General features: G+C 48.4%; 1 protein-coding gene across 1 annotated transcript; it reads left to right on the forward strand.

Moving 5' to 3' along the window:
• Window positions 1-21,374: 21,374 nt before the first annotated feature.
• Window positions 21,375-21,923, forward strand: LOC133356370 (uncharacterized; the record flags this gene model as incomplete). Its single annotated transcript, XM_061573851.1, has 1 exon — window positions 21,375-21,923. A coding segment is annotated over one exon (549 nt), but the record flags the coding sequence as incomplete, so codon positions are not given.
• Between the last annotated feature and the right edge of the window lie 3,181 nt (window positions 21,924-25,104).

Here is a 25,104-nt window from a genome sequence, read left to right on the forward strand (position 1 = left end):
AAATGGGGTATGCCGATAGCATAAAATGAGATGTGATAGAGCAAATCTGAGATCAGATTTTGAATCAGCACCCTGAAATTAGTCTAGAACAGCTGAAAAAGTCCAGACCAGAAAAAAAAGTTTTTTTTTTGTTGACCAGTGTTTTCTGGAACGGTCCTGGGCGTCCTCTCCTAGGTCGGCTCAGCCTCAAATGAGTAGCTGGTGCGGTGAGTAAACATCTCCACTGGGGAGACAAAGGCGGTCGGGCGTGGTGCTAGTCACGCGCCCCCTCGTGTGGCGTGCCGGCCTTCGTAGGTGCTCGTTAACAGCACTTGCCCCTACAGTCTGTTACAGGCGACACGGGAGGCTTCGTTGTGGATAGGTGGACGGTGCTCAAAGCCGTGAGCTTCTCACCACCACCGGCACCACCATCACCACCACCACCGCACCACTGCGCCACCACCACCAACACCCGCCACCGCCAACCCCCACCACTACCACCACCACCGCCACCACCACCACCATCGCACCGCCACCACCAACCCCCACCACTACCACCACCACCGCCACCACCACACCACCACAACCAATGCACCACCACCTCCGCACCGCCACCACCACCGCCACCTCCAACAACAATAACAACAGACGCCGTTCGCCACTTAAGCGGGGGTGGTATCCCCACGGGACTCGTGCCAGGCTATGTGCACCTTGAGGCTCCGTCAAGTGTTGAAGGCTCATTGGCAGTAGGTCACGGGAGCCAGGATGTCGACTGAGATGACTGGCTCCTCGCCGTACCAACTCGATGTTTTTTTTTTATCCGCCCGGCGCTCATGCTCGTTGTTGTGAGCGTCGCTCCAACCGCCCTCCGCCATTGTTGGATGGCAAATGCCTCCGACCGCCCAGTATCGAGTTGCAGCGCTGCGTCTACATCAGATTAGCACCGTTGGCTACGCACGGTGCAAAATAATGATCACCATACGCATAGGAAGTCATCGACTGGCGAACAGCCTTACTTACGTTCGTTACCAGCGGCGGCCCTGGTTAATACTGCGGTATCAACCACGTCAAACCGGCGCCGTTGGGTACGAACGGTGCGAAAGAAGTTCAAAGTTCGTACATTCGCATGCACGCGCTGGACTCCAGAGGTTCACCGGTTCGATTCCATCTCCCCCCGGCACGACAGTCGAAAAAATTGCACGAAGTATTTTTATTTTAATTATAGACTCCCCCGCCTCCTCTGTCTACCTGTCAGTATATTTGGCCACTCGCGCACAGCGAGTTGATCGATCGGAAGGTCCGTGCATGGTGGGGAAAAGTGTGGGTACTGGCACCTCTTCAAAGATGTCGAAGCCAAGTTGTGCGCGGTTCGCATCCAGCGGTGGCCCTGGTTAATGCTGCGCAATTGCAGGCGTCGAATTCCTTTCTGCCGACGTGGGTGCGCGCGTATTCACGAATTGCAGAGGCCTGCGGTCGTGATCATAACCCCCCGCGAAGGCTGTGGCGACGTCACACGTCTCGTGAGATGCGAATCGGTGTTGAGCCACACGCCGTTCTGGGGAAAAAAGCAAACATCCTTTTGAGGTGCGTGCGTAAAACATGAAGAAAAAAAATGCACGCGCTCGCGACGCAGGGCATAACACACGTCTCGGACAAGGCGATGCATTACCTCGGCAGGGTGCATTGCAAATCACTGCGCTCTGCTGTATGACTACACAAACAAGACAATGATGAAGATACCACCACCTCGTGTGTAGCCTTCAAAAGGGTGGTGGTTAGAATAAGTGCTGTTATCGGGTATCTATGAAGGCCGGCAACGATACATGGCGGGGTTGAATGAACAATGCTACGCTCGGCCGCCTTTGCCTCCCCACGTGCCGATGTTTTTTTTTATATGTACGGCGCACCAGATGCTCATGACAAAAATGTGTATGGCTGAGTCTACCTAGAGGAGGCGCAGGACCTTTAAAAAAATACTCTAATTGCTCGTGAGCTGAAATTAGCATCGCAAACCGATTCTCCGCTTATGGCGTTCTCAAGTGACAAATATAAAAACAAATATATATAAATGATAAATAATATAAATGTAGAAATAAAATCAGAGTGAGTTCCCACTCAGCCGAGCCACGTTGAGGCATTGATGCTCATCTCCCATTTACAGCCTTTCAGAGCCAGCGGTGGAAATTCCACGTTGCCGTGACGGGGGCGAGCGGTGGAAATTTCCAAAGGACAACCACTGTTGACTTCTAAAGTGGTAGTAATTTTATCAACCCCGGAGGGATGATGGGTTGAGTCAACTTCCCCCCCGCCCCCCATCAAATATTCTGGCTATATATTTACATCCTGATTTGAAGCTTTCGTGACTGCAGGAATCCATACTCTTTGGTTCTTTCGGTAAAGTCACGTGGGTATAAAAATAAAACAAAATAAATCACGACGTTTCGGGCGCAACACCAGCGTCCGTCATCAGGTGAGAAAGCATGGCATGCTGCTGATGCAGACTGTTTTAAACATCATGCTAATCTCTCACATAATCATAACCACTTCCGTGCCCAGTTACATGCTATTTTCTCACTTTACATAATGCTAATCTCTTACATTAACATAGCCACTTCCGTGCCCAGTTACATGCTAATTTCTCACATTAACATCACTAGACCCAGCCACTCCTTTATGACCCTTGGGCTACACCCATTTCAAACCTTTTAAAACAGTCTGCATCAGCAGCAGACCATGCTTTCCCACCTGATGACGGACGCTTGTGTTGCGCCTGAAACGTCGTGAATTATTTTGTTTTATTCTTATACCTTTGTGACTTTACCGAAAGAACCAAAGAGTATATATTCATATATTTTTTTTAATTTTTACCAGGTAAGGACCACTAAGCTATATAGCTCTTATTCTGAAGAGACCTGCCCACAGATGATAGCTCAACGAAAAGGCTTATCTCGTGCTAATGTAAGGCAGCCGTTCGCTCCCTCCGCTGAGCGACGCGGCCGGATTGGGAGTAATAAACGCTGCCTTAGACCGAGAGCCATACCGATCACGCGCGCACGTGTTATGCGAACTCATAATTCTCAAGGCGAAAAGGTCGCAGCGCTTTGCCAATCAGCACGCAGTCCCATGAATAACGCTGCACACACACGTGTGTGGGCCTTAAACGGTAAAAAAACATATTTTAGGCGACGTTTCGGGCAACAGCCCTCCTGCTGCTGATGCACACTGTTTTTAACATCATGCTAATCTCTCACATTATCATAGCTACTTCCGTGCCCAGTTACATGCTAATTTCTCATTTTAACATCATGCTAATCTCTTACATTAACATAGCCTTACACATTTTTTGCAACAGCCCTCCTTCACAGCACGTAAATGAGCAAGATATATTGCCCGAATTGTCGTTCAAATAAACAATAAATGCGCTATGAAGAAGGACCGATTGCAAATTGCCGCTCCAATATATGTATACACTAGCTTTACTACCCGGCTTCAACCGGGACTTGGATTCACCACGCCCAGCCGCCTTTGTCTCCCCGGTGGCGATGTTCACACACCACACTAGTTACTCGTTTGAGGCTGAGTCGACCTAGGGGAGGCCCAGGACCGGTTGAAATAATCGTCACCGGTGGCGGCCGTGATCGGGAATCGAACTCGGGTCGCCGGGTTCGTAGCGCAGCGCGCTAACCACGACACTACAATGCGTTAAGCTTCCACATGCGCGGGTCACGTGACATATTTGACGTCACAGCTCATTTGCCCCCCCCCCCCAAAAAAAAAAATACGGTATTTTTATAATTGTTGCATGGTGTACAGTCTGGAAAGTACCCACATGGCAAATTTCATGTTTGTTGCATGTCGGGAAGTACGCTAAACATGTTTATATATATGGAGATGTATTTTTTCGTATTTTTTAGTTACCGACGAAAAAATACGAAAACATATACGTGCCGTTAGTCGACAAACGTGTTGTCATTTTGTCCGCCACTGCCGACGCATCGGCGGCTTCGTCCGCGTGCGAAGCTAAAATACGAAAATGAGCGGGTCGCACTCCACTCACGTTTACTCGTCTCCGGGGAGGATGAAGAAGCAGAAAGAAAAAATCCTCACCATTCGAAAACTTACATAACCGCTGTTACACGAGAGTACATTTGTAATGATTTATTTTACGCGTAATAATAAGAAATAACAACACTTACAAAGCAGCTTCAACTCCGCTCTCTAAACACGACGCAAACGATTTAAAGCTTTCGTGACTGCAGGGATTCATCTTCTTGGTTCTTTCGATAAAGTCACGTAGAAGGGAAATAATGAAATAATAAAAATAAAACTATTAAATTCTCACGACGTTTCGATTGCAACACATAAAATAAAACATAATAAAATACACCTGAGGATGGCTGCTTGCGTTGTGGCCGAAACGTCGTGAGAATTGTATTTTATTATGTTTTATTATAATTGTATTATTTCCATTCCACGTGACTGTACCGAAGAACCAAGAAGACAACGCAAACGGTTGCCATTGTCCCGTCCCTTCGTCGTGGCGCGGCTTCACATTATTCCACTCAAACTTCTCCACAGTTCAGCACCGCGACTCGAGGCGAATATCTCAGCTCACAAGCACGTGTAGGTGAGGGTGGGTGGGTGGGGGGTGGAGAGTGCTGGCACTCACGAAATGCCTCGCTCCCGTGAACGCACGGCGACACGTTATGGAGATACGAGTGCTGGGCTAAATGAGATTTTCGTCTCGGTTTTGTCTAAATTAGGGCCACTGGGAGGTGAGGGGGGTACGACCGCTGATGGAGAACGTCGCTTCAGCCGGGCCAACTGGACCAGCGTTGAAAAAACAAAAAATGCCGTTGCAGCTTTTTCGATTTTAATTGGAAGTCCCGCGGCGGCCGTTTTTGCGAAATGCGACAAAACTTATTTTATCGTTTGTTGTCGTTGTCGTTGTTGACGATCGCTTCGGCGGAGACTCCGTGGGGGGCGTGTGGGGGGGGGGGGGGGGCGGGCGAATAAGAAGATGCCACGTGTGGCAAAGTAGTGGGGCTACCGCTGGGCTAAGGATGAGGAGGCCATGCCACCTTCAAGCAGATCGAGGGCTGCTTGGACTTCTTTGCGAAATTTCTACGTGAAAGAAGTTCAACGTACATGACTACACACGTGGGGCAGTGGAGGAGGCATGAAAACTAAAAATGATCATTGGTGAGGGGGGCGAGGATTCAATTCGAACGCTGCGAGGGCCTACGTTGGGGCAGGGATTATGAGTGGAAGGCACTTCCAATCCTGGACATCTGTGACACAGAGAGAATTACAGCTCATCGGATTCCTCCAGTGCACATACGGATTCTGATGCCCAAATCCGTAGTGATCCATTGTTATTCTTGGTTCTTTCGGTAAAGTCACGTAGAAGGGAAATAATAAAATAATAAAAATTCAACATAATGAAATAATTATCACGACGTTTTGGCCACAACGCAAGCAGCCGTCCTCAGGTGAAGAACAGGTCTGTCGGAAAGACAGCGTCTGAATGATCTTCACCTGAGGACGGCTGCTTGCGTTGTGGCCGAAACGTCGTGAGAATTATTTTATGTTTTATTTTTTATTATTTTATTATTTCCCTTCTACGTGACTTTACCGAAAGAACCAAGAAGATGAATCCCTGCAGTCACGAAAGCTTTAAATCGAAATATGATCCATTGTTATTGTACCCTGTATTCCACTCGTCCGATGGACAATTGTGCAAGAGTAGGTGGTAGTGGCGTGTCGATATAATCCTCGGAGCAGCGTTTCCGGACCATTACGGCTGAAATCAAATCCCTGGGTTGTCCATCAAACGTGAGCTCGAATTCAAATCCAGATTAAAAAAGAAAATAGCAAACCAATGAACATTACAATAGAAATTTAATCTCCATCTCGTCTGCATCTCTCAGAATGTCTCCCTACGCCTCTATCGCTTGTCTACAGATTATTTCTGCTATCATATCACTAAGATCAAAAATATATATTTATTAAACAAAACTACCATTTTTATTTTACGAGGTAAGGCCCACTGAGCTATACTGCTCTTTTGTCAGAAACGACCTGGCTATCAAAAATGACAGCTCAACGAAGTGGCTTGTCACGTAGAAATGTATTGCAGCCAAATACTCTGAACGCATGATTCTGAATGTGTAGGGAAATCCGGAGGACCTGGAGAAAAATCCACGCAACCACGGGGAGTGAGAATATATACAGCATGCATCGGGGCCGGGATCGAACCCGCGATCTCCTGCATACCAGGCGAGGTAGTTAACATCTCACCACCATTCAAACTCCAAATATACAGCAGGCGTCAGGGTCGGGATCGAACCCACGACCTCCTGCATACCAGGCGAAGTAGTTAACATTTCCTCACCATGCAAACTCCAAATATACAGCAGGCGTCAGGGTCGGGATTGATCCCACGACCTCCTGCATACCAGGCGAGGTAGTTAACATCTCTCCATTATGCAAACTCCAAATATACAGCAGGCATCAGGGTCGGGATCGAACCCACGGCGTCTTAGCATAACAGGCGAGATAGCTAACATCTCGCCACAATGCAAACTCCAAATATACAGCAGGCGTCAGGGTCGGGATCGAACCAACGACCTCCTGCATACCAGGCGAGGTAGTTAACATCTCGCCACCGTGGCACCAAGAGCGCCAGACCTTACCACTGGCTGAATGAACGACGTGGTTAGCACACGGTACCGATAGTGCTAACAAATCAATTTGCTTTCCCAGATTTTACTTCCGCTATTTATTTGGGCCTGTTTTGAAATGAAACGTGCGCCCGATCGTACTATCGACGTCGCGCCGTCAGATTAGAGGGGAGAGATGTTCAAGCGAACCGACTACCAACCAAGTCATGGGGTCCTTGTTGGGCAGGGGCAGCGTTGGCAGGGAGACACGGGGAGAGACGCAGCTCAAGGCCTGCCGGCCGGGGGCCTGGGAGTCAAGACAGAGGGACACACTTGGAAGGTAGCCGTGAGTCAGCGAAGCAACACTAGAAGCAATTGGCTTTGAGACAGACGGCAGTGGCACGAACGTAAGAAAAACAAATGAAGCGATTTCCAACCTCGAGTGGACCACATTAAGGCACCGGTGTTCATCGCCTGGTTGTAAACCTGAGCCAATTGGTGGTAATTCCACATTCTTATGGCAGAGTCCCACCATAGAACAACCACTGTTGATTTCTCCAAGAATTGGTGCGAAACGTATCGACCCCCGAGGGATGATAGGTTGATTCAAGCCCCCACCAAATCAGGATTTGAACTCGTGACCTTTCCGATTGCCAACCGCTCGCTCCACCGCTGAGCTGGATTGAGAGTGATAATGCTGTCAGCGCAAAAAGCCATACTGATCAAACTTGTGTTTATTATGGTCATTCAAAAGTCAAAGGTCCAAAGGTCACAGTGCCTTGCGAATCAAACGAGCATGGGGCAATACATCCCCTGGCAGTCCTTAAGTGGTGGAAATTTCCAAAGGAAAACCATTGTTGACTTTCACACAAAGTGCTAGTTATTTTATCATCCCCAGAGGGATGATGGGTTCAGTCAACTCCCCCACTCGCCCCCCCACCCCCCCCCCCCCCAGATATTGTGGAACGAATCTAAAGGCAATTAAACTATAAAAAACATTTATTTTACCAGGTAAGGCCCACTAAGCTATATAGCTGTTATTCTTAAGCGACCTGGCCACACATGATAGCACGACGAAATGGCGTATCTTGTGTAAATGTAAAGCGGTCAAATAATCTCAATTCGCGATGTTGATTTTAAATGTGGAACGAAATACCAGAGGACCTGGAGAAAAATCCACGCGACCACGGTGAGAGAGAGAGACACGCAAACTCCAAATATACAGCAGCAGGCGTCAGGATCGACATCAAAACCTACGACCTCCTGTATACCAGGCGAGGGAGTTAACATCTCCTAGCCGCTGTGGCCACCGCGGATGTGGCCGGGGTTTATGGGTAATGCGTCCATCCGGGGCTGGGGGTCGGGAGTTGGTCGCCTGGCGGGCAGTGGAAACCCCCACGGTACTCAAAAACGACAACGAAAACAACAACAACTGCTCGCGTCATCGTAGTCCAAGGCAAAAACGTACGGCCCGATATAAAAATCGCGGAGATGCCGGCACAGAGAAAACAACAACAGCGACGACGACGACAACAACAACAACAACCAAAACGCGATCTTGTAAACAAAAAAAAAACCGGCAGAGCAAACGCGCACGCTACGCCAAAAATACGAGGTTTGGCGACAAATCGCCACGCGATATTAACAATAAAAATAGTAAAAGGATGATAATTTCGAGGTGGCGGTGGTGGTGGTGGGATCTGTAGACGCCTCGGCCATTTGTAACGAGTGCAGCCGAGATCCGTGGGACAGCGCATAGACGCCTCCAAAATCAAAAGAGATATTCTCTGCGGTTTCTCCGATCTTGCTGCTTGCATTTTTGTTTAAAATTTACTTTACCGGGGGAAGCCGTAGACACGCATCACCGTGTACTGTAAGCGTTGCCATTTTGTCATAGGCACGCACAGGTAGCACGGTGAAAATTGGACTCTTTGTTTGAATTAATGTCTTCGTGTTGGGGTGAGCGGAGTGGTGGCGCAGTGGTTGGCGCAGTGGCCGATGAACCCAGGGCCACGTGAGCGTCGGCGGCGAGTGATACCCCACCTGGCGCCGCTACCCTTCCACCCGCTTTGACCGAACACCCCCAACCACCCCCCGCAGTGACCGGTTTGGTGAAGTATGGCCAAACTTCGATTTAAAGCTTTCGTGACTGCAGGGATTCATCTTCTTGGTTCTTTCGGTAAAGTCACGTCGAAGGGAAATGATAAAATAATAAAAATAAAACATATTTAAATAAAATAATATAATGAAATAATATAATAAAATTATTTTATTATGTTTAATTATTATTATTTTATTATTTCTCTTCTACGTGACTTTACCGAAAGAACCAAGAAGATATGGCCAAACTGCCGGAGCGACTGAGGCAGCGTTCGGAAGGCTGCCACGTTCATTCTGCGTGAACCGCGGCTGGGAACTCGAGGGAGCAGAATGCGAAACTCAAATTTTCAAGAGTGGGCTGGCTCACCAATAAGTATAACCCGTAAAAACAAAGTTTTTCACTATAAATCCTTTATATGCGTGGCGGCTAGAGTCCTCTCGTCCTCTGGCTTGAGATGGCTGCCACCTATGGGTCAGATGATTGTCTGCCAGTATTAAGCAATTGGTAATTAAATATTTAATTTGTTTTCCCTAAACAGTGTAAAAATTTTGAATTTTTTTTTCACGAACATTAATTGTCTCGCACAACGAGTCTGTGTGGAAAATGTCAGCTCGATTGGATCACGGGAAGTGGGTTAAAAAACGACCGAAAGATTTGCACGGTCGTAAGCAAGCACGCAAGCAAGCAAGCAAGCGAACTTAATATAAAGGATTTAAAAATGACAAAATCGAATAAAAAATAAGAATAATTACATATCATACGGCAACGAAGCGATTATAAAACAGAGCGAAAAACAAACCAATTAGAAGAAAAAAAAAACAGATACCAATCGATTCAGCAGTCGGCTGACAAAGAATTGTAAACTAATATTTGTACTCTAAGTACAATTGTTAAACTATATGCAGCTTCGAGCGATGGTGTGGAAATGGCTGACACATTCTCCCACCCTCCCTCTGTCTTTGGGAATACATCTTTTAGAATATAACGGTCGGTGTTGCTCAATCACAGTGAGATTATTACACACATTTCTAAATTAACCACCTCTTAAACAGTCTAAATCCTGCACAATTTAAAACATAAATCGTTGAATGTTATTTCTTTCATATCACCCCACCTCCCCCTGCTCCTCCTCCCTCCCACCCCCCACGTAACTCATAACCACAGTGGCACTCTAAGTGCTCACTTCCCTGTTGCATTTTGAACAAGTAAAATGCAGCAACAGCAACAACAAACTCTACATTTTTGCGCTGTGTGACCCCAGGTTTGAGATGTAATCACGACTTTCATCCCTGCTGTGCATTTTTGGAGTTTGCGTCTCTCTCTCGCCGTGGCCGCGTATCATTTTTATCAGGGTCCATCGGGTTTTTTGTTTGTTGCTGATCTACATTTGCACGTGATGATGATAGGCCACTTCATTGAGCTATCAGTTGTGGCCGAGCCGCTTCTGAAAAAGAAGTTGATACCACCGGTGAGCTCTACCTGGTAAAATAGAAATAAAATTGTACGAGGAAATTTCGTTTTAAAGCTTTCGTGACTGCAGGGATTCATATTCTTGGTTCTGTCGGTAAAGTCACGTAGAAGGGAAATAATGCAATAATAAAAATAAAACAATTATATTCTCACGACGTTTCGATTGCAACACGAGCAATCATCATCAGGTGTGAAAATTACAGCAAGAAATGTTTTGGAAAAAAAAATTTTTTTTTTATATTGCTGTAGTTTTCACACGTGATGATGCCCGTGCTGAATTTGTGATTCGATTATTTACCTTCCAAAAAGAAACTAATTCTGTGCCACGTCTCGCACCCCCAGAGAAAGGGGCATCTCACACCCCCAGAGAAAGGGGCATCTCGCACCCCCAGTGGGTGCATGTACCACAGGTTAAGAAGAAGAAACACTGCACCAGAGGAAGCTCCAGATGGCTATCTTGGTCTACTCTTCCATACCGGCCTCGACATCTTTGAAGAGTCATCTTCTTGGTTCTTTCGGTAATGTCACGTAGAATGGAAATAATAAAATAATACAAATAAAACATAATAAAATAATTCTCACGACGTTTCGGCCACAACGCAAGCAGCCGTCTTCAGGTGTAGAGCAGGTCTGTCGAGTAGACAGTCTGAATGACACACTCCAGGCTTGGAGCGGCTATTTAAGCTGGGATGGAGGGGGGAAGGGCGCCTTGATAAAATAATTTGCATATCAAGAGGAATTTATCATATTTATTATATTATTTTATTATGTTTTCTTTTTATTATTTCATTATTTCCATTCTACGTGACTTTACCGAAAGAACCAAGAAGATGAATCCCTGCAGTCACGAAATCTTTAAATCGAAATTTAAATCGAAATCTTTGAAGAGGTGCGAATACCCACACTTTGACCTCACCACGCACGGACCTCTCCATCGATCAACTGGCTGTGCGCGTGTGGCCAAATATACTGACAAGTGGACAGAGGAGGCGGGGGAGACTAGATAATAAAACATAAAACTTTGTTCAATTGTTTTGATCGCGGTGCCGGGGAGATGGAATCGAACCAGCGAACCTCTGGAGTCTGGCGCGTGCATGCCTGTGTACGAACGTTGGACTTCTTTCGCACCGTACTTAGCCAACGGCGCCAGTTGACGTGGTTGATACACACCGCAGTATTAACCAGGACCACCGCTAGATACGAACCGCGAACAAATTCTTCTTTTCCTCCTCCACCTTCCTCTCGTTCTCCCGTACGGCTGATGTCAAGTCGACGTCAAAATGTTTGTACATTTCATGGAAGCTCGTACATAAGTGAGGGTGTTCGCAAGTCCATGACTGCCTATACACGTATGCTGAACATTCTTTCGCACCGTACGTAGTCAACCGCGCTCCTCGAAGGCGAATGTTGTGCGGAGCAAAACATCGCGCATCACCGATTCTTCTTCCGCACGGCTGCCGATGTAGACGCAGGGACAACGACTGCGATTCCCCGATCAGGGTTGGGGTGGAAGCCTAGCAGATGAACGCGTCAGCAGGAGCAAGCGGAGTTAGTCGTATCGCCGCTGGGATGTCTCCTTGTTCGTGTTTGTGGATAGGGGCATTTGTGTCGGTGCACCGTTGTTTACCCGTCTCTGTTCTGGATGACCCACAGTCGCACGCTACTACTGGAGAGTTTTTTTTTGTACTTTTATTTTTGTACTTTTATTTTTGTACTTTTATTTTTGTACTTTACTTTTTGTGCTTTTATTTTTGTACTTTTATTTTCGTACTTTTATTTTTGTACTTTTATTTTTGTACTTTTATTTTTGTACTTTTATTTTTGTACTTTTATTTTTGTACTTTTATTTTTGTACTTTTATTTTCGTACTTTTATTTTTGTACTTTTATTTTTGTACCATTTGTGCATCAGTCATCCGCATCTGTCGCCATGGTTTGTGCGGACGGCATGTCTGGGCGTGGGGTCTGTCCGCCGTTGGGCACTTCTCGAACTCCGGTCCGTGCGGCGCGAACCAGACCGTTCGTATATATATTTTGTACTTTACCAGTGACCCAAATGTAACCACGCACCGAAAAGGTAGAGTAATACTAATGCTCAGAGTAAACGTGTTTTACAATGTCTATAAATCTGTGGAATTGGATGAGGGAGGGGGGGGGTGTGGAGGAGGGGGGGGGGGGGTCGACAAAAGACTTTTCCTCGTCTTGAAATGGGATTATCAATTCTAATCCGTATTTAATAGATTTCTCATCCTGTTTTTTATATATACACACGGTGAGACGGGCACGTCTTAAATTCCCATCTCTGCGCACGCTCGCCCTTGCACTGCTACACTGGGCCATTGCATTAATCATTGCAACGTGGTGCGTCCCCCGAAAGGGGATAAGCCGTCTGAGCATTTCACCTTTGAAGGTTCAATGAGCGGCGCTCTCACGACGGCCTTGGAGGGAAAGGTGGGAGAACGTGCGAGGTCTGTGTGTGTACGTGTGTCTGTGTGTGTCTGTGTGTCTGTGTGTGTACGTGTGTCTGTGTGTGTCTGTGTGTGTACGTGTGTCTGTGTGTGTACGTGTGTATGTGTGTGTACGTGTGTCTGTGTGTGTCTGTGTGTCTGTGTGTGTCTGTGTGTCTGTGTGTGTACGTGTGTCTGTGTGTGTCTGTGTGTCTGTGTGTGTCTGTGTGTGTACGTGTGTCTGTGTGTGTCTGTGTCTGTGTGTGTACGTGTGTTTGTGTGTGTCTGTGTGTGTCTGTGTGTGTGTGTGAGCGGTAGTGTAGCGGTTAGCGCGCTGCGCTATGAACCTGGCGACCCGGGTTCGATTCCCGCTCACGGCCAACACCAGTGACGATTATCTGAACCGGTCCTGGGCCTCCCCTAGGTCGACTCAGCCTTAAATGAGTGCCTGTTGCGGTGTGTAAAACATCGCCACTGGGTAGACAAAGGCGGTCGGGCGTGGTGCTGGCCACCCACACCCTCGTGTACCGTTCCGGCCTTCATAGGTGCTCGCTAACAGCACTTGCCCCTACAGTCTGTTAAGGCTACACGGGGGATCTTTGTGTGTACGTGTCAGCGAGTGTTTGTGGGGAGCGGTGGTGCAGCAGTTAACGCGCTGCGCTATGAACCCGGCGACCTGAGTTCGATTCCCGCTCGCGGCCAACACCGGCGACGATTAATTTAACCCGTCCTGGGCCTCCCCTAGGTCGACTCAGCCTCAAAAAAGTACCTGGTGTGGTGTGTAAACATCGCCACTAGGGACACAAAGGCGGTCGGGCGTGGTGCTGGCCACCCACTAACCTCGTGTACCGATCCGATCTTCATAGGTGCTCGCTAACAGCACTTGCCCCAACAGTCTGGTGAAGCTATACGGGGAATCTTTGTCTTTGTGTCTGCATGTTGTGGGGAGCGGTGGGTGCAGCGGTTAGCATGCCGTGCTACGAACCCGGCGACCCGAGTTCGATTCCCGCTCACGGCAAACACCAGCGAACGACTACTCGAAACGGTCCTGGGCCTCCGCTAGGTCGACTCAGCCTCAAATGAGTACATGGTGCGAAGTGTAAAAAAAAATCAGCATCAGCATTGGGGAGACACGTGTGCCATGCCCCGGCAGTCTTGTGAACGCGACACGGGGGATCTACGTCCTCTTCGTCTTTGTTTGTTCCCACCTAAGGCGCGACTATCAAGCGCTTCTCCCGATGGCGGCAGACCGACCGCCCGCCCGCGTGCGCACAGCGTGGATGCGATTCCCATTTGCGCCGAGGGAAATGGAACAATATTTAAAATGAAAACTTCGTAAATTCACGCTCGTGGTTGGCAATGGGGTGGTGGGTGGTTGGCAATGGGGGGGGGGGGGGGGGGTCGCATCCCCCCGTTGGGTGGGGGAATCGACTCAGCCCATCATCCCTCCCTCCCTCGGGGGGGTCGATAAAGCAGGGGAATACTTTGTAAGGAAGTCAACAGTGGTTGACTTACCATGTGTGGCTAGAAAACACGACCCACCATAGGAATGTGGAATTTCCACCCCTGGCTATAAAGGTCTGTGGACTGGGAGATGATCATCGTGAGCGGCAAATCACTTCGACACGTTACGAGCGCGCAAGTTGCCGTGTTTATTGCATTTTCCCCTCCCCACACCGAACGTGTGATGCTGGGGCGCTGCTGATAACGCAAATCCAACATGTGTTCACAGCGTGATCCACTTTCCATTAACCCCCCCCCCCCTCCAAGATTACCTCCTCCTGCTTAAAAAAAAAAAAAAACATGTTTTTATAATTCTAGATTTGAAGCTTTCGTGACTGCAAGGATTCATATTCTTAGGTTTTTTGACTTTACCGAAAAAACCTAAGAATATGAAAATATTTTTATAACTTTACGAATTTTTGAAAGAAGATTACAAAAAAAACTGACGCGTCAGGGGCAACCACATGAACCGTGCGTGGTGGTTGGGACTTTAAGCCGCTCCAGACCATACTTGACCAACACGCTGGGGCCAATCGCAGGCTTGGTGGGAGACGGGCGAGCAGCGGTGACGTCGCAGCGTCTTCGCGGACGCGTTTGTGAATTTGGAGAAAGATAAAAAAAAATTCACCACGAGCGTACAATTTTAACAATCGACTTATTTATCCTGGAGAGACGCGCTGCTCAGGAGGGTCCTGCCGCCGCTAAGTTGGCTTTGATGAGCGAGTTGTGTTTATTACACAGGCCGGGAGAAAAACCCGCGCGTTGCGCGAGGGAGCAACGCTCTATCCCCGTACGGATGGAAACTGATGGCGATCAGTCCACCTGCTGTGCCGCCTTCTCTTGGCGAACCCAGGGTACGGCACATTGTCGATGCCCACGGGAACGGAGTTTCACAACCCATCTGTGCGGCGATCCACGAACCCCTGCCGCTGCTGCCTCCACAGTGCTGGATTACTGAGTGCCACGTGCGTAGCCACCACCCTCTGTGGGTCTCTATGTAAGTCTATGGGTTTCTATGCAAGTCTTTGATTATCTATGTAAGTCTATGTGTCTCTATGTAAGTCTATGGGTCTCTATGTACTGTAGGGGTCTTTATGCAAGTCTATGGGTCTCAATGTAAGTCTATGAGTCTCTATGTAAGTCTATGGGTCTTTATGTAAGTCTATAATTATATATGTAAGTCTATGGGTCTCTATGTAAGTCTATGGGTCTCTATGTAAGTCTATGGTCTCTATGTAAGTCTATGGGTATCTATTTAAGTCTATGGGTCTCTATGTAAGTCTATGGGTCTCTATGCAAGTCTGAGTCTATATGCAACTCTATGAGTCTCTATGTAACTCTATGAGTCTCTATGTAAGTCGATGGGCCTCTATATAAGTCTATGTATCTGTATGTAAGAATATGGGTCTCTATGTAAGTCTATGGGTCTCTATGTAAGTCTATGGGTCTCTATGTAAGTCTATGGGTCTCTATGTAACTCTATGGGTCTCTATGTAACTCTATGGGTCTCTACGTAACTCTATGGGCCTCTATGTAACTCTATGGGTCTCCATGTAAGTCTATGGGTCTCTATGTAAGTCTATGGGTCTCTATGTAACTCTATGGGCCCATTTGTAACTCTATGGGTCTCCATGTAAGTCTATGGGTCTCTATGTAAGTCTATGGGTCTCTATGTAACTCTATGGGCCTCTATGTAACTCTATGGGTCTCCATGTAAGTCTATGGGTCTCTATGTAAGTCTATGGGTCTCTATGTAACTCTATGGGCCTCTATGTAACTCTATGGGTCTCCATGTAAGTCTATGGGTCTCTATGTAAGTCTATGGGTCTCTATGTAACTCTATGGGTGTCTATGTAACTCTATGGGTGTCTATGTAAGTCTGTGGGTCTCCATGTAAGTCTATGGATCTCTATGTAAGTCTATGGGTCTCTATGTAACTCTATGGGTGTCTATGTAAGTCTATGGGTGTCTATGTAACTCTATGGGTCTCTATGTAACTCTATGGGTCTCCATGTAAGTCTATGGATCTCTATGTAAGTCTATGGGTCTCTATGTAACTCTATGGGTGTCTATGTAAGTCTATGGGTGTCTATGTAACTCTATGGGTCTCTATGTAACTCTATGGGTCTCTATGTAACTCTATGGGCCTCTATGTAACTCTATGGGTCTCCATGTAAGTCTATGGGTCTCTATGTAAGTCTATGGGTCTCTATGTAACTCTATGGGTGTCTATGTAAGTCTATGGGTGTCTATGTAAGTCTATGGGTCTCTATGTAACTCTATGGGTCTCTATGTAAGTATATGGGTCTCTATGTAAGTCTATGGGTGTCTATGTAAGTCTATGGGTCTCTATGTAACTCTATGGGTCTCCATGTAAGTCTATGGGTCTCTATGTAAGTCTATGGGTCTCTATGTAACTCTATGGGTCTCTATGTAAGTCTATGGGTCTCTATGTAAGTCTATGGATCTGTATGTAACTCTATGGGTCTCTATGTAACTCTATGGGTCTCTATGCAAGTCTTTGAGTCTCTATGCAAGTTTATTATCTGGTGCGTGCCACGTGGAAGGTCCACCAGACTGGCGCAGTACTCTATGCAGTACTTAGTGCAGTGTTAGTGCAGTACTTAGTGCAGTACTTAGTACAGTACTTAGTGCAGTACTTAGTTGAGTACTTAGTGGAGTACTCTGGGAGGGAACCGACGAAAGCTCCCCCGGCACGCCGCTCAACGCAAGGAAACAATTTGTGATCATTTAGTCATAATCTCCGTGTGTCTATGTTGTGTGTCTATCTCTCGCTGTGTGTGTCTCTGTGTTGTCTCTCTCTCTGCTTGTGTGTCTCTCTGTCCGCGTGTACCTGATGACGGCTGCGTGTGTCGCAATGGAAACGTCGAATTGTATTAATCAAGTTATTTTCTTTCTGCGTGACTTTACTGAAAGAAACAGAGTCATTTCCGCAGTCACGGAAGCTTCAAGTCAAGTTTGAATAATTTAGTAATTCGACAATTTAAATATAATGTATGAATTCAATAACCGTTTGACGGTTTGATAATTATCTACTAATTAATTGGGGAACTAATAAAAAAAATGTTAGATTTTATTTATTTATTTCTTATTTAATAATAAGAATACGAATTTACCGCGGGACTAATTAGGCGGCGTGGCTTTGCTGCTTCTGCTAAGTGCCCCTGAACATGTTGGGCTCGTGTTAGTGGGTGGCGGTTGTTGTTGTTGTTGGTTGGTTCGTTGTTGTTGTTGTTGACCGGGTGAATTCCATAGTTTGGTGGAGGTGAGCGGGGGGGGGGGGGTGTTGGGCAGGGAGGGGGTGCCTCTGTGCGCATTTGTTCGTCATGTGTTTGTCATGTGTTCGTCATGCGCTCGTCATGCGCTCGTCATGTGTTTGTCATGTGTTCGTCATGTGTTCGTAATGTGTTCGTCATGTGTTCGTCATGTGTTTGTCATGTGCTCGTCATATGTTTGTCAGATGTTCGTCATGTGTTTGTCATGTGTTCGTCATGTGTTCGTCATGTGTTTGTCAGATGTTCGTCATGTGTTCGTCATGTGTTCGTCATGTGCTCGTCATGTGTTTGTCATGTGTTCGTCATGTGTTCGTCATGTGTTTGTCAGATGTTCGTCATGTGTTCGTCATGTGCTCATCATGTGTTTGTCAGATGTTCGTCATGTGTTCGTCATGTGTTCGTCATGTGTTCGTCATGTGTTCGTCATGTGTTCGTCATGTGTTCGTCATGTGTTCGTCATGGCCAAACCATCACGCGAACTCCGGGTCCTCCGACTTCTTCCCTGCACATGGATATTTATTTATTTAGATTATTTTTCTGCCACTCTGTTGAGCTATCGTTCGGAGCCAGGTCGCTTCTGCAAAATAAGTTTATGGCTCGGTGGCTTTATCTGGGAAGATGCAAAAAATGTATTTAGTTTAATTCGTATATTTTGTCACGTGATTTGTTTACATTTTCCTATCGTGTTTGTGGACTGTTGGTTGTTGTCGCGTTCTGACACATCCCAACTGGACATTTGTGAAAAAAATCGTTTTAAGGCTCATCGGATTACCTCACTATAAATACATATTCTCATCCTCGCAGTAGATTTTGGCCAACCGTCGAACAAAGAAAATGGCCAACGCATCACGTGGCGCTTTCAGATGCGCATCTTCTGCGGCCGTCTGGAACGTTCTTCCCTCCGACATTAGGAAGCCACTGGAGCCACGCACTTTAAGTATAGAATTGAAAACTTATTTCTTGAGGACTGCTTTTTTGCGTGCAGTTTGTTGTTCTTCCCCCGCAAACTCCGATTGTCACGGTTGGCTACGTACGGTGCGAAAGAAATGCAACGTAGAAACATGCAACATCAGTGGTGATTCTGTGAACCGCTCTTCTCCTAGGACAGGGGTCGGCAACCTACGGCTCCGGAGCCGCATGCGGCTCTTTACGGGCTGCTTCTTGACGATATGTACGTATGTACAGTATGTACTCAGATGAATTGCGGCTCTTGAAATACTGAATTTTGTACCGAATTGGAAAGAAATGGCTCTTCTTGTTATTTTGGTTGCCGACCCCTGTCCTAGGACCTCTCCCCCACCTAGGTCGACTCAGCTTTAATAATAAGTACTTAGTACTGGGCGTATACAATATATGACATCAACATTTAGCTTTTCCAACAGCATTATCCGAATTGTGTTATCGGCGTCACAACAACGGGCGCTGTTGCAGGTTAACGTCGCGATGAAGAACCACGTTTTACGATTTTAGATTAAATTTTTTTTTATCTTCAGCGATTTTTTGGTTGCATTCTCACCTTCTTGGGAGGGAATGAGAGAGGTAGGAATTTTAAAAACGCGAAGACATCGATTTCTTTCTAAACGCGATAACCGCCGCTTCAAAGACGCCCGTCGAATTCTTGATGTTTTTGGCTTTGTACTTTCAAAGCCGACCGATAGTCTCAAAGGAGGGCCCCACCAAAAGAGGCACCTGTAATCTGCCTAATTGATGTTAAATAGCGATCGGGTCAGCCAGCGTGCCTCGTCTCTGCGTCCGTGTTGAAACGCCGCGCTCCCCCTCCACAAAACTGCACATGCATTGTCATGAAAAAAAGCAACGTTTTTTTTTACGTGCAAAACGTACGCACGAGGCCGACTCATTACAACTCGCGGAGGATCGCTCCGCTCAACAAAATAGTTCCACGGCTCAATTCACAAAGTTCGAGTTTTAAATCGATGTCAAAAATTGAATTGCGTTTCATGGAAGCTGGTTCGTAAGTGCGGGTGTGAGTAAGTCGAGTGTTCCTAAGCGCGGGTGTTCACAAGTCGATGACTGTCCATGTGTATATTGCAACTTCTTTCGCATCGTATGTAGCCAACATGCTAATCGGAGGTAAATGCGTTGCAGAGTAAATCATCAGGTGTACATCACTGATGCTTATTCTTCTTCTTGTCATACGGCTGATGTAGATGCAGAACAACAATTCTATTTTCACAGTCAGGCGGTCAAACAAGGCAACCCTGTCCCGGGGCCTAATTGGCGCATTGTTGTTTGGCCCTGAACAGAGCCGTTGGTGTGGCTTGTTGTTATTGTTGCTGTGGATCGATGGTAGATGATCGGTCGCCGCGTTGATGGCATTCGTCATGATTTCTTACTTAACAGAGTGGGGTCGCGTGAAGCATGCCAACACCCACAGATCACTGTCCCAATACCACCACTCATGCTCTGGTGGAGCAAGTAGACTGCTCCACTCAGCTACCCCAACACAACCACGTGCACTCTGGTGGAGCGAGTGGACTGCTCCACTCAGCTACCCCAACACAACCACGTGTACTCTGGTGGAGCGAGTGGACTGCTCCACTCAGCTACCCCAACACAACCACGTGCACTCTGGTGGAGCAAGTAGACTGCTCCACTCAGCTACCCCAACACAACCACGTGCACTCTGGTGGAGCGAGTGGACTGCTCCACTCAGCTACCCCAACACAACCACGTGTACTCTGGTGGAGCGAGTGGACTGCTCCACTCAGCTACCCCAACACAACCACGTGTACTCTGGTGGAGCAAGCGGACTGCTCCACTCAGCTACCCCAACACAACCACGTGTACTCTGGTGGAGCAAGGGGACTGCTCCACTCAGCTATCTCGACATGGTTTAGAAAATCTAAACTACGATGGCAGCCTTGGTTTTTCAAACGCCATACGAGAGAAGCGGAAGACGACTGCTGCAGATTACTAAAACTAAAAACAACGGTGATTTTATTTTTATTTTACCAGGTAAGGCCTCACTGAGCTATAATACAGCATTTCTTCAAAAGCGACTTGGCCACAAATGATGGCTCGGCGAATTGGCTCTTTATGTGAAAATGTACAGCAGCCAAATACTCTTAACGCGTGTTGATTGTAAATGTGGAGGGGAAAACCCCAGAGGAACGTGAATAAAATCTACGCGACCACGGGGCCAGAAAGAGGACACACACACACGCAAACTCCAAATATAGAGCAGGCGTCAGGGTCGGGATCGAAACTCACGACCTCCTGCAGACCAGGCGAGGCAGTGAATATCTCCTGGTCACCGTGGCACCCGTAATGCACTGTGTCCGTAAGTTCTCCCATCACACCGTGGGGCACGGCCGTGAACCCGACCAATGCCAACACTAATCACGTCCGTGAAACGACGAGCAAAGAAACCTAAAGTATTCATAATTGAGGAAGAATTCTGGGGGGGGGGGGGGGGGGCGGTGGTGAGAAGTCGGATCCTTGAATGGAGATGAGTCTTCGCTTTCTAGACTTTCCTCCCAACCACCGAACTGCTACGACGCATCTGAGTAGCACAGTGGGGCGAGCACGAATTGCAACAGCAGCAGCAGCTGTTGTTGTTATTGTAGTGTTATGGAGGAGGCTAGTGAAGGATGCCACTGGTTAGTTGGAGGCAGTCGCTCCTCCAACAACAACGGAGGGCAGAGGAGCATCGCTCACAAGAACGATGGGAGCGCTGGGCAGCTGAAACACAGCGAGTTGGCACAGAAGGGGGCACAGGTGGTGCCATCTGCCACTCGTCACAGTCAGTGAAGCAATGGTACCTGCTGGGTCTTTCCCGTGACCTCCTACTCGCGGAGAGCCTTCGACACTTTACACGGCCTCAAAGTGCACCTGGCCTGGTACAGGCGCTGTGGTGACATCACCGCCACTTAGTGGTTAATGGCAGCAGTGGTGGGGGTGGCGGTGGTGGTGGGAGTAGTGGCGGTGGTGGTGGCGGTGGTGGTGGCGGTGGTGGCGGTGGCGGTGGCGGTGGTGGCAGTGGTGGCGGTGGTGGTGGCGGTGATGGTGGCGGTAGCGGCGGTGGCGGTGGCGGTGGTGACAGTGGTGGCGGCGGTGGCGGTGGTGGTGGTGGCGGTGGCGGTGGTGGCAGTGGTGGCGGTGGTGGTGGCGGTGGTGGCAGTGGTGGCGGCGGTGGCGGTGGCGGTGGTGGTGGTGGCGGTGGCGGTGGTGGCAGTGGTGGCGGTGGTGGTGGCGGTGATGGTGGCGGTGGCGGCGGTGACGGTGGCGGTGATGGTGGCGGTGGCGGTGGCGGCGGTGGCGGTGGCGGTGATGGTGGCGGTGGCGGCGGTGGCGGTGATGGTGGCGGTGGCGGTGGCGGCGGTGGCGGTGGCGGTGATGGTGGCGGTGGCGGCGGTGGCGGTGATGGTGGCGGTGGCGGCGGTGGTGGTGGCGGTGATGGTGGCGGTGGCGGCGGTGGCGGTGGTGGTGGTGGCGGTGGTGGTGGCGGTGGTGGTGTTGGCAGTAGTGGTGGTGGTTGTGGCGGTGGTGGTGGCTACGCTGCTGCTGCACGTGCCCGCCCATGATCCAGTGCTGAGGAGGCAGCAGTGAGGTTTGGTAGATCATCGCACAGATGTATGTATATATACTACATATATATTTAGTATATATACTATATATACTACATATATATGTAGTATATATACTATATATACTAAATATATATGTGTGGAAATGTTGGATGAACTTCTGTCGCAGCGTACGTGACCAAGCGTGCTAATCGAAGGCGGGGGCGAGGAGGGGGAAGGAAAATAAACAAACGCGAAAATTAGTTCCAAATAAAATATGGGTTGTGAAACTCCATTTCCCGTGGGTGTCTACGTGGAGGTGATGGTGGCGGTGGTGGTGGCGGTGGTGATGGTAGCGGCAGTGGTGGTGGCGGTGGCAGTAGTGGCGGTGGTGGCGGTGGTGATGGTGATGATGGTGGTGGTGGCGGCAGTGATTGTTGTAGTGGTAGCCGCATTGGTGGTGGCAGTGGTGGTGGCGGTGGTGATGATGGTGGCGGTCGTGGTGGTGGTGGTGATGGTAGTGGCAGTGGTGGTGGCAGTAGTGGTGGTAGTGGTGGTGATGATGGTGGTTGTAGCGGCAGTGGTGGTGGCAGTAGTGGTGGCAGTAGTGGCGGTGGTGGCGGTGGTGGTGGCGGTGGTGATGGTGATGATGGTGGTGGTGATGGTGGTGGTGGCAGTGGTGGTGGCAGTGGTGGTGGCAGTAGTGGCGGTGGTGGCGGTGGTGATGGTGATGATGGTGGTGGTGGCGGTAGTGGTGGTGGTGATGGCGGTGGTGATGGTGGTAGCGGTGGCCGCAGTGGTGGTGGCAGTAGTGGCGGTGGTGACAGTGGTGATGGTGATGAGGGTGGCGGTCGTGGTGGCTACGCTGCTGCTGGAGAGGGCAGTGCAGCAAGTGGACTAATCGCCATCTGTTTCCACCTGTACGGGATAGAGCGTTGCTCCCCGACGCGCAAGCCGCGGGTTTTCTACTCTCGCGCGTGAACAATGAATGCAATTCGCTCGTCATGAATTGGCCCTGCACATCTTACAAATGCAGATCCCAGTGTGGCAACAGCAGGACCCTCCTGACAACGAGCCACACTACTCGGTGAGGCTCACTCAGATACGTAATTACAGAATATACATTCGTTGCAATGATATTAGATCACTTTTTTATGCCCAAGGAGGTAAATCCACACGCGCATGCACCGATTTGGAAATGAAATAGAGCTACGCGTTTTACCTTTCTCTCGCGTCTCCACACCGCTGCATTGTTCCACCGCACAGCCGTTCCATCATCGCGATGCGTGTATACACACATGGTGCCATAATTGTACATCCATACACATTTTAACCCTCCCCCCCCCCAAAAAAAACTAAAACCTAAACAATGCTTCTGCGATGTTGCATTCCTTGCCAATGCCGTGGTTGGTCCACAGGGGTTTTGCGTTTTGACCATACTTCACCACGCTGGGTCGTGCTGGGTTGGTGAAGGGTGCGGAGCGGTTTGGGGGGTGGGAGGGAGGTCAAGGGGTGGGTTCACTCGCCGCTGATGTGGGCCATGGCTAGAGGTCAAACTCAGGTGGCCTGGTTCAAGGTGCGGTGAATTCATCGCTGATGTTGGCCATGGGCAGGGGTCAAACTCAGGTGGTCAGGTTCATAGTGCGGTGAATTCATCACTGATATTATTGGCCATGGGCAGGAATCAAACTGAGGTGGTCAGGTTCACAGTGCGGTGAATTCATCGCTGATGTTGGCCATGGGCAGGAATCAAACTCAGGTGGTCAGGTTCACGTGCACTCTGGTGAAGCAAGTGGACTGCTCCACTCAGCTACCCCAACACAACCACGTGCACTCTGGTGGAGCAAGTGGACTGCTCCACTCAGCTACCCCAACACAACCACGTGCACTCTGGTGGAGCAAGTGGACTGCCCCACTCAGCTACCCCAACACAACCACGTGCACTCTGGTGGTGCAAGTGGACTGCCCCACTCAGCTACCCCAACACAACCACGTGCACTCTGGTGGTGCAAGTGGACTGCCCCACTCAGCTACCCCAACACAACCACGTGTTCCCTGGTGGAGCAAGCGGAATGCTCCACTCAGCTACCCCAACACAACCACGTGTACTCTGGTGGAGCAAGGGGACTGCTCCACTCAGCTACCCCGGCATGGTTTAGAACATCTAAAATACGATGGCAGCCCTGGTTTTTCAAACGCCATACGAGAGAAGCGGAAGGCGACTGCAGCAGATTACTAAAACTAAAAACAATGGTAGTTTTTATATTTATTTTACCAGGTAAGGCCTCACTGAGCTATAATACAGCATTTTTTTCATGGTGCGGTGAATTCATCGCTGCGCCAGCATCTACCCCGTATAAATGTACCCTGTAGCGCAACTAACATGGTAATATTGTACTGGAGTTTGTCCAAATCACCAACGACGCATCCATGGTGATGCTTATGTTGCTGCTGATGATGATGCTTCTATTGCTGCTGCTGATGGTGATGCGTCTGTTGCTGCTGCTGATGACGATGATGCTTCTGTTGCAGATGGCGATGCTTCTGCTGCTGCTGTTGCTGCTGATGACGATTATGCTTCTGCTGCTGATGGTGATGCTTCTGCTGCTGATGGTGATTCTACTGCTGATGCTTCTGCTGCTGATGATGATGATGTTTCTGCTGCTGCACCTGTCCACTAAGCTCTGCCTGATGAGCCTGAACGAGCCACTCGCCTTCCAGAAAGATCTCCACTCAGTAACTCCTCGTTATCGTAATTAATGCACGGGGCACAGGGCATCAATGAGCCAATCAGTCATCTCGGTCTGCACCTGTGGACCCCGATCTCCGAACACGCGTTATTTGTAAAGTATTTGTCACGTGCTGTGATATGCACAATGACACAAATGTGAATTAATTGCACATACTTTAGGGATATTTTTTTCCCTTTCACTGTTTTTTTTGTTTACGATTGATATTTACGTCGTAAAAAAATACCAAAGATATATTTATATTTTAAAGTGACAAATTAAGCAGATGTCTCCCTAAGACATCTCTCTCTCTGCTGAAATAAATACGAGAGCATGTTTTTTCTTATTTTTCTTCTTCTTACACAGCCCTTGACTTAAAACTTTCGTGACTG

The sequence above is a fragment of the Lethenteron reissneri genome, chromosome 53 (assembly GCF_015708825.2).
Source record: "Lethenteron reissneri isolate LAM-NWPU_2019-01 chromosome 53, ASM1570882v1, whole genome shotgun sequence".
NCBI lineage: Eukaryota > Metazoa > Chordata > Hyperoartia > Petromyzontiformes > Petromyzontidae > Lethenteron > Lethenteron reissneri.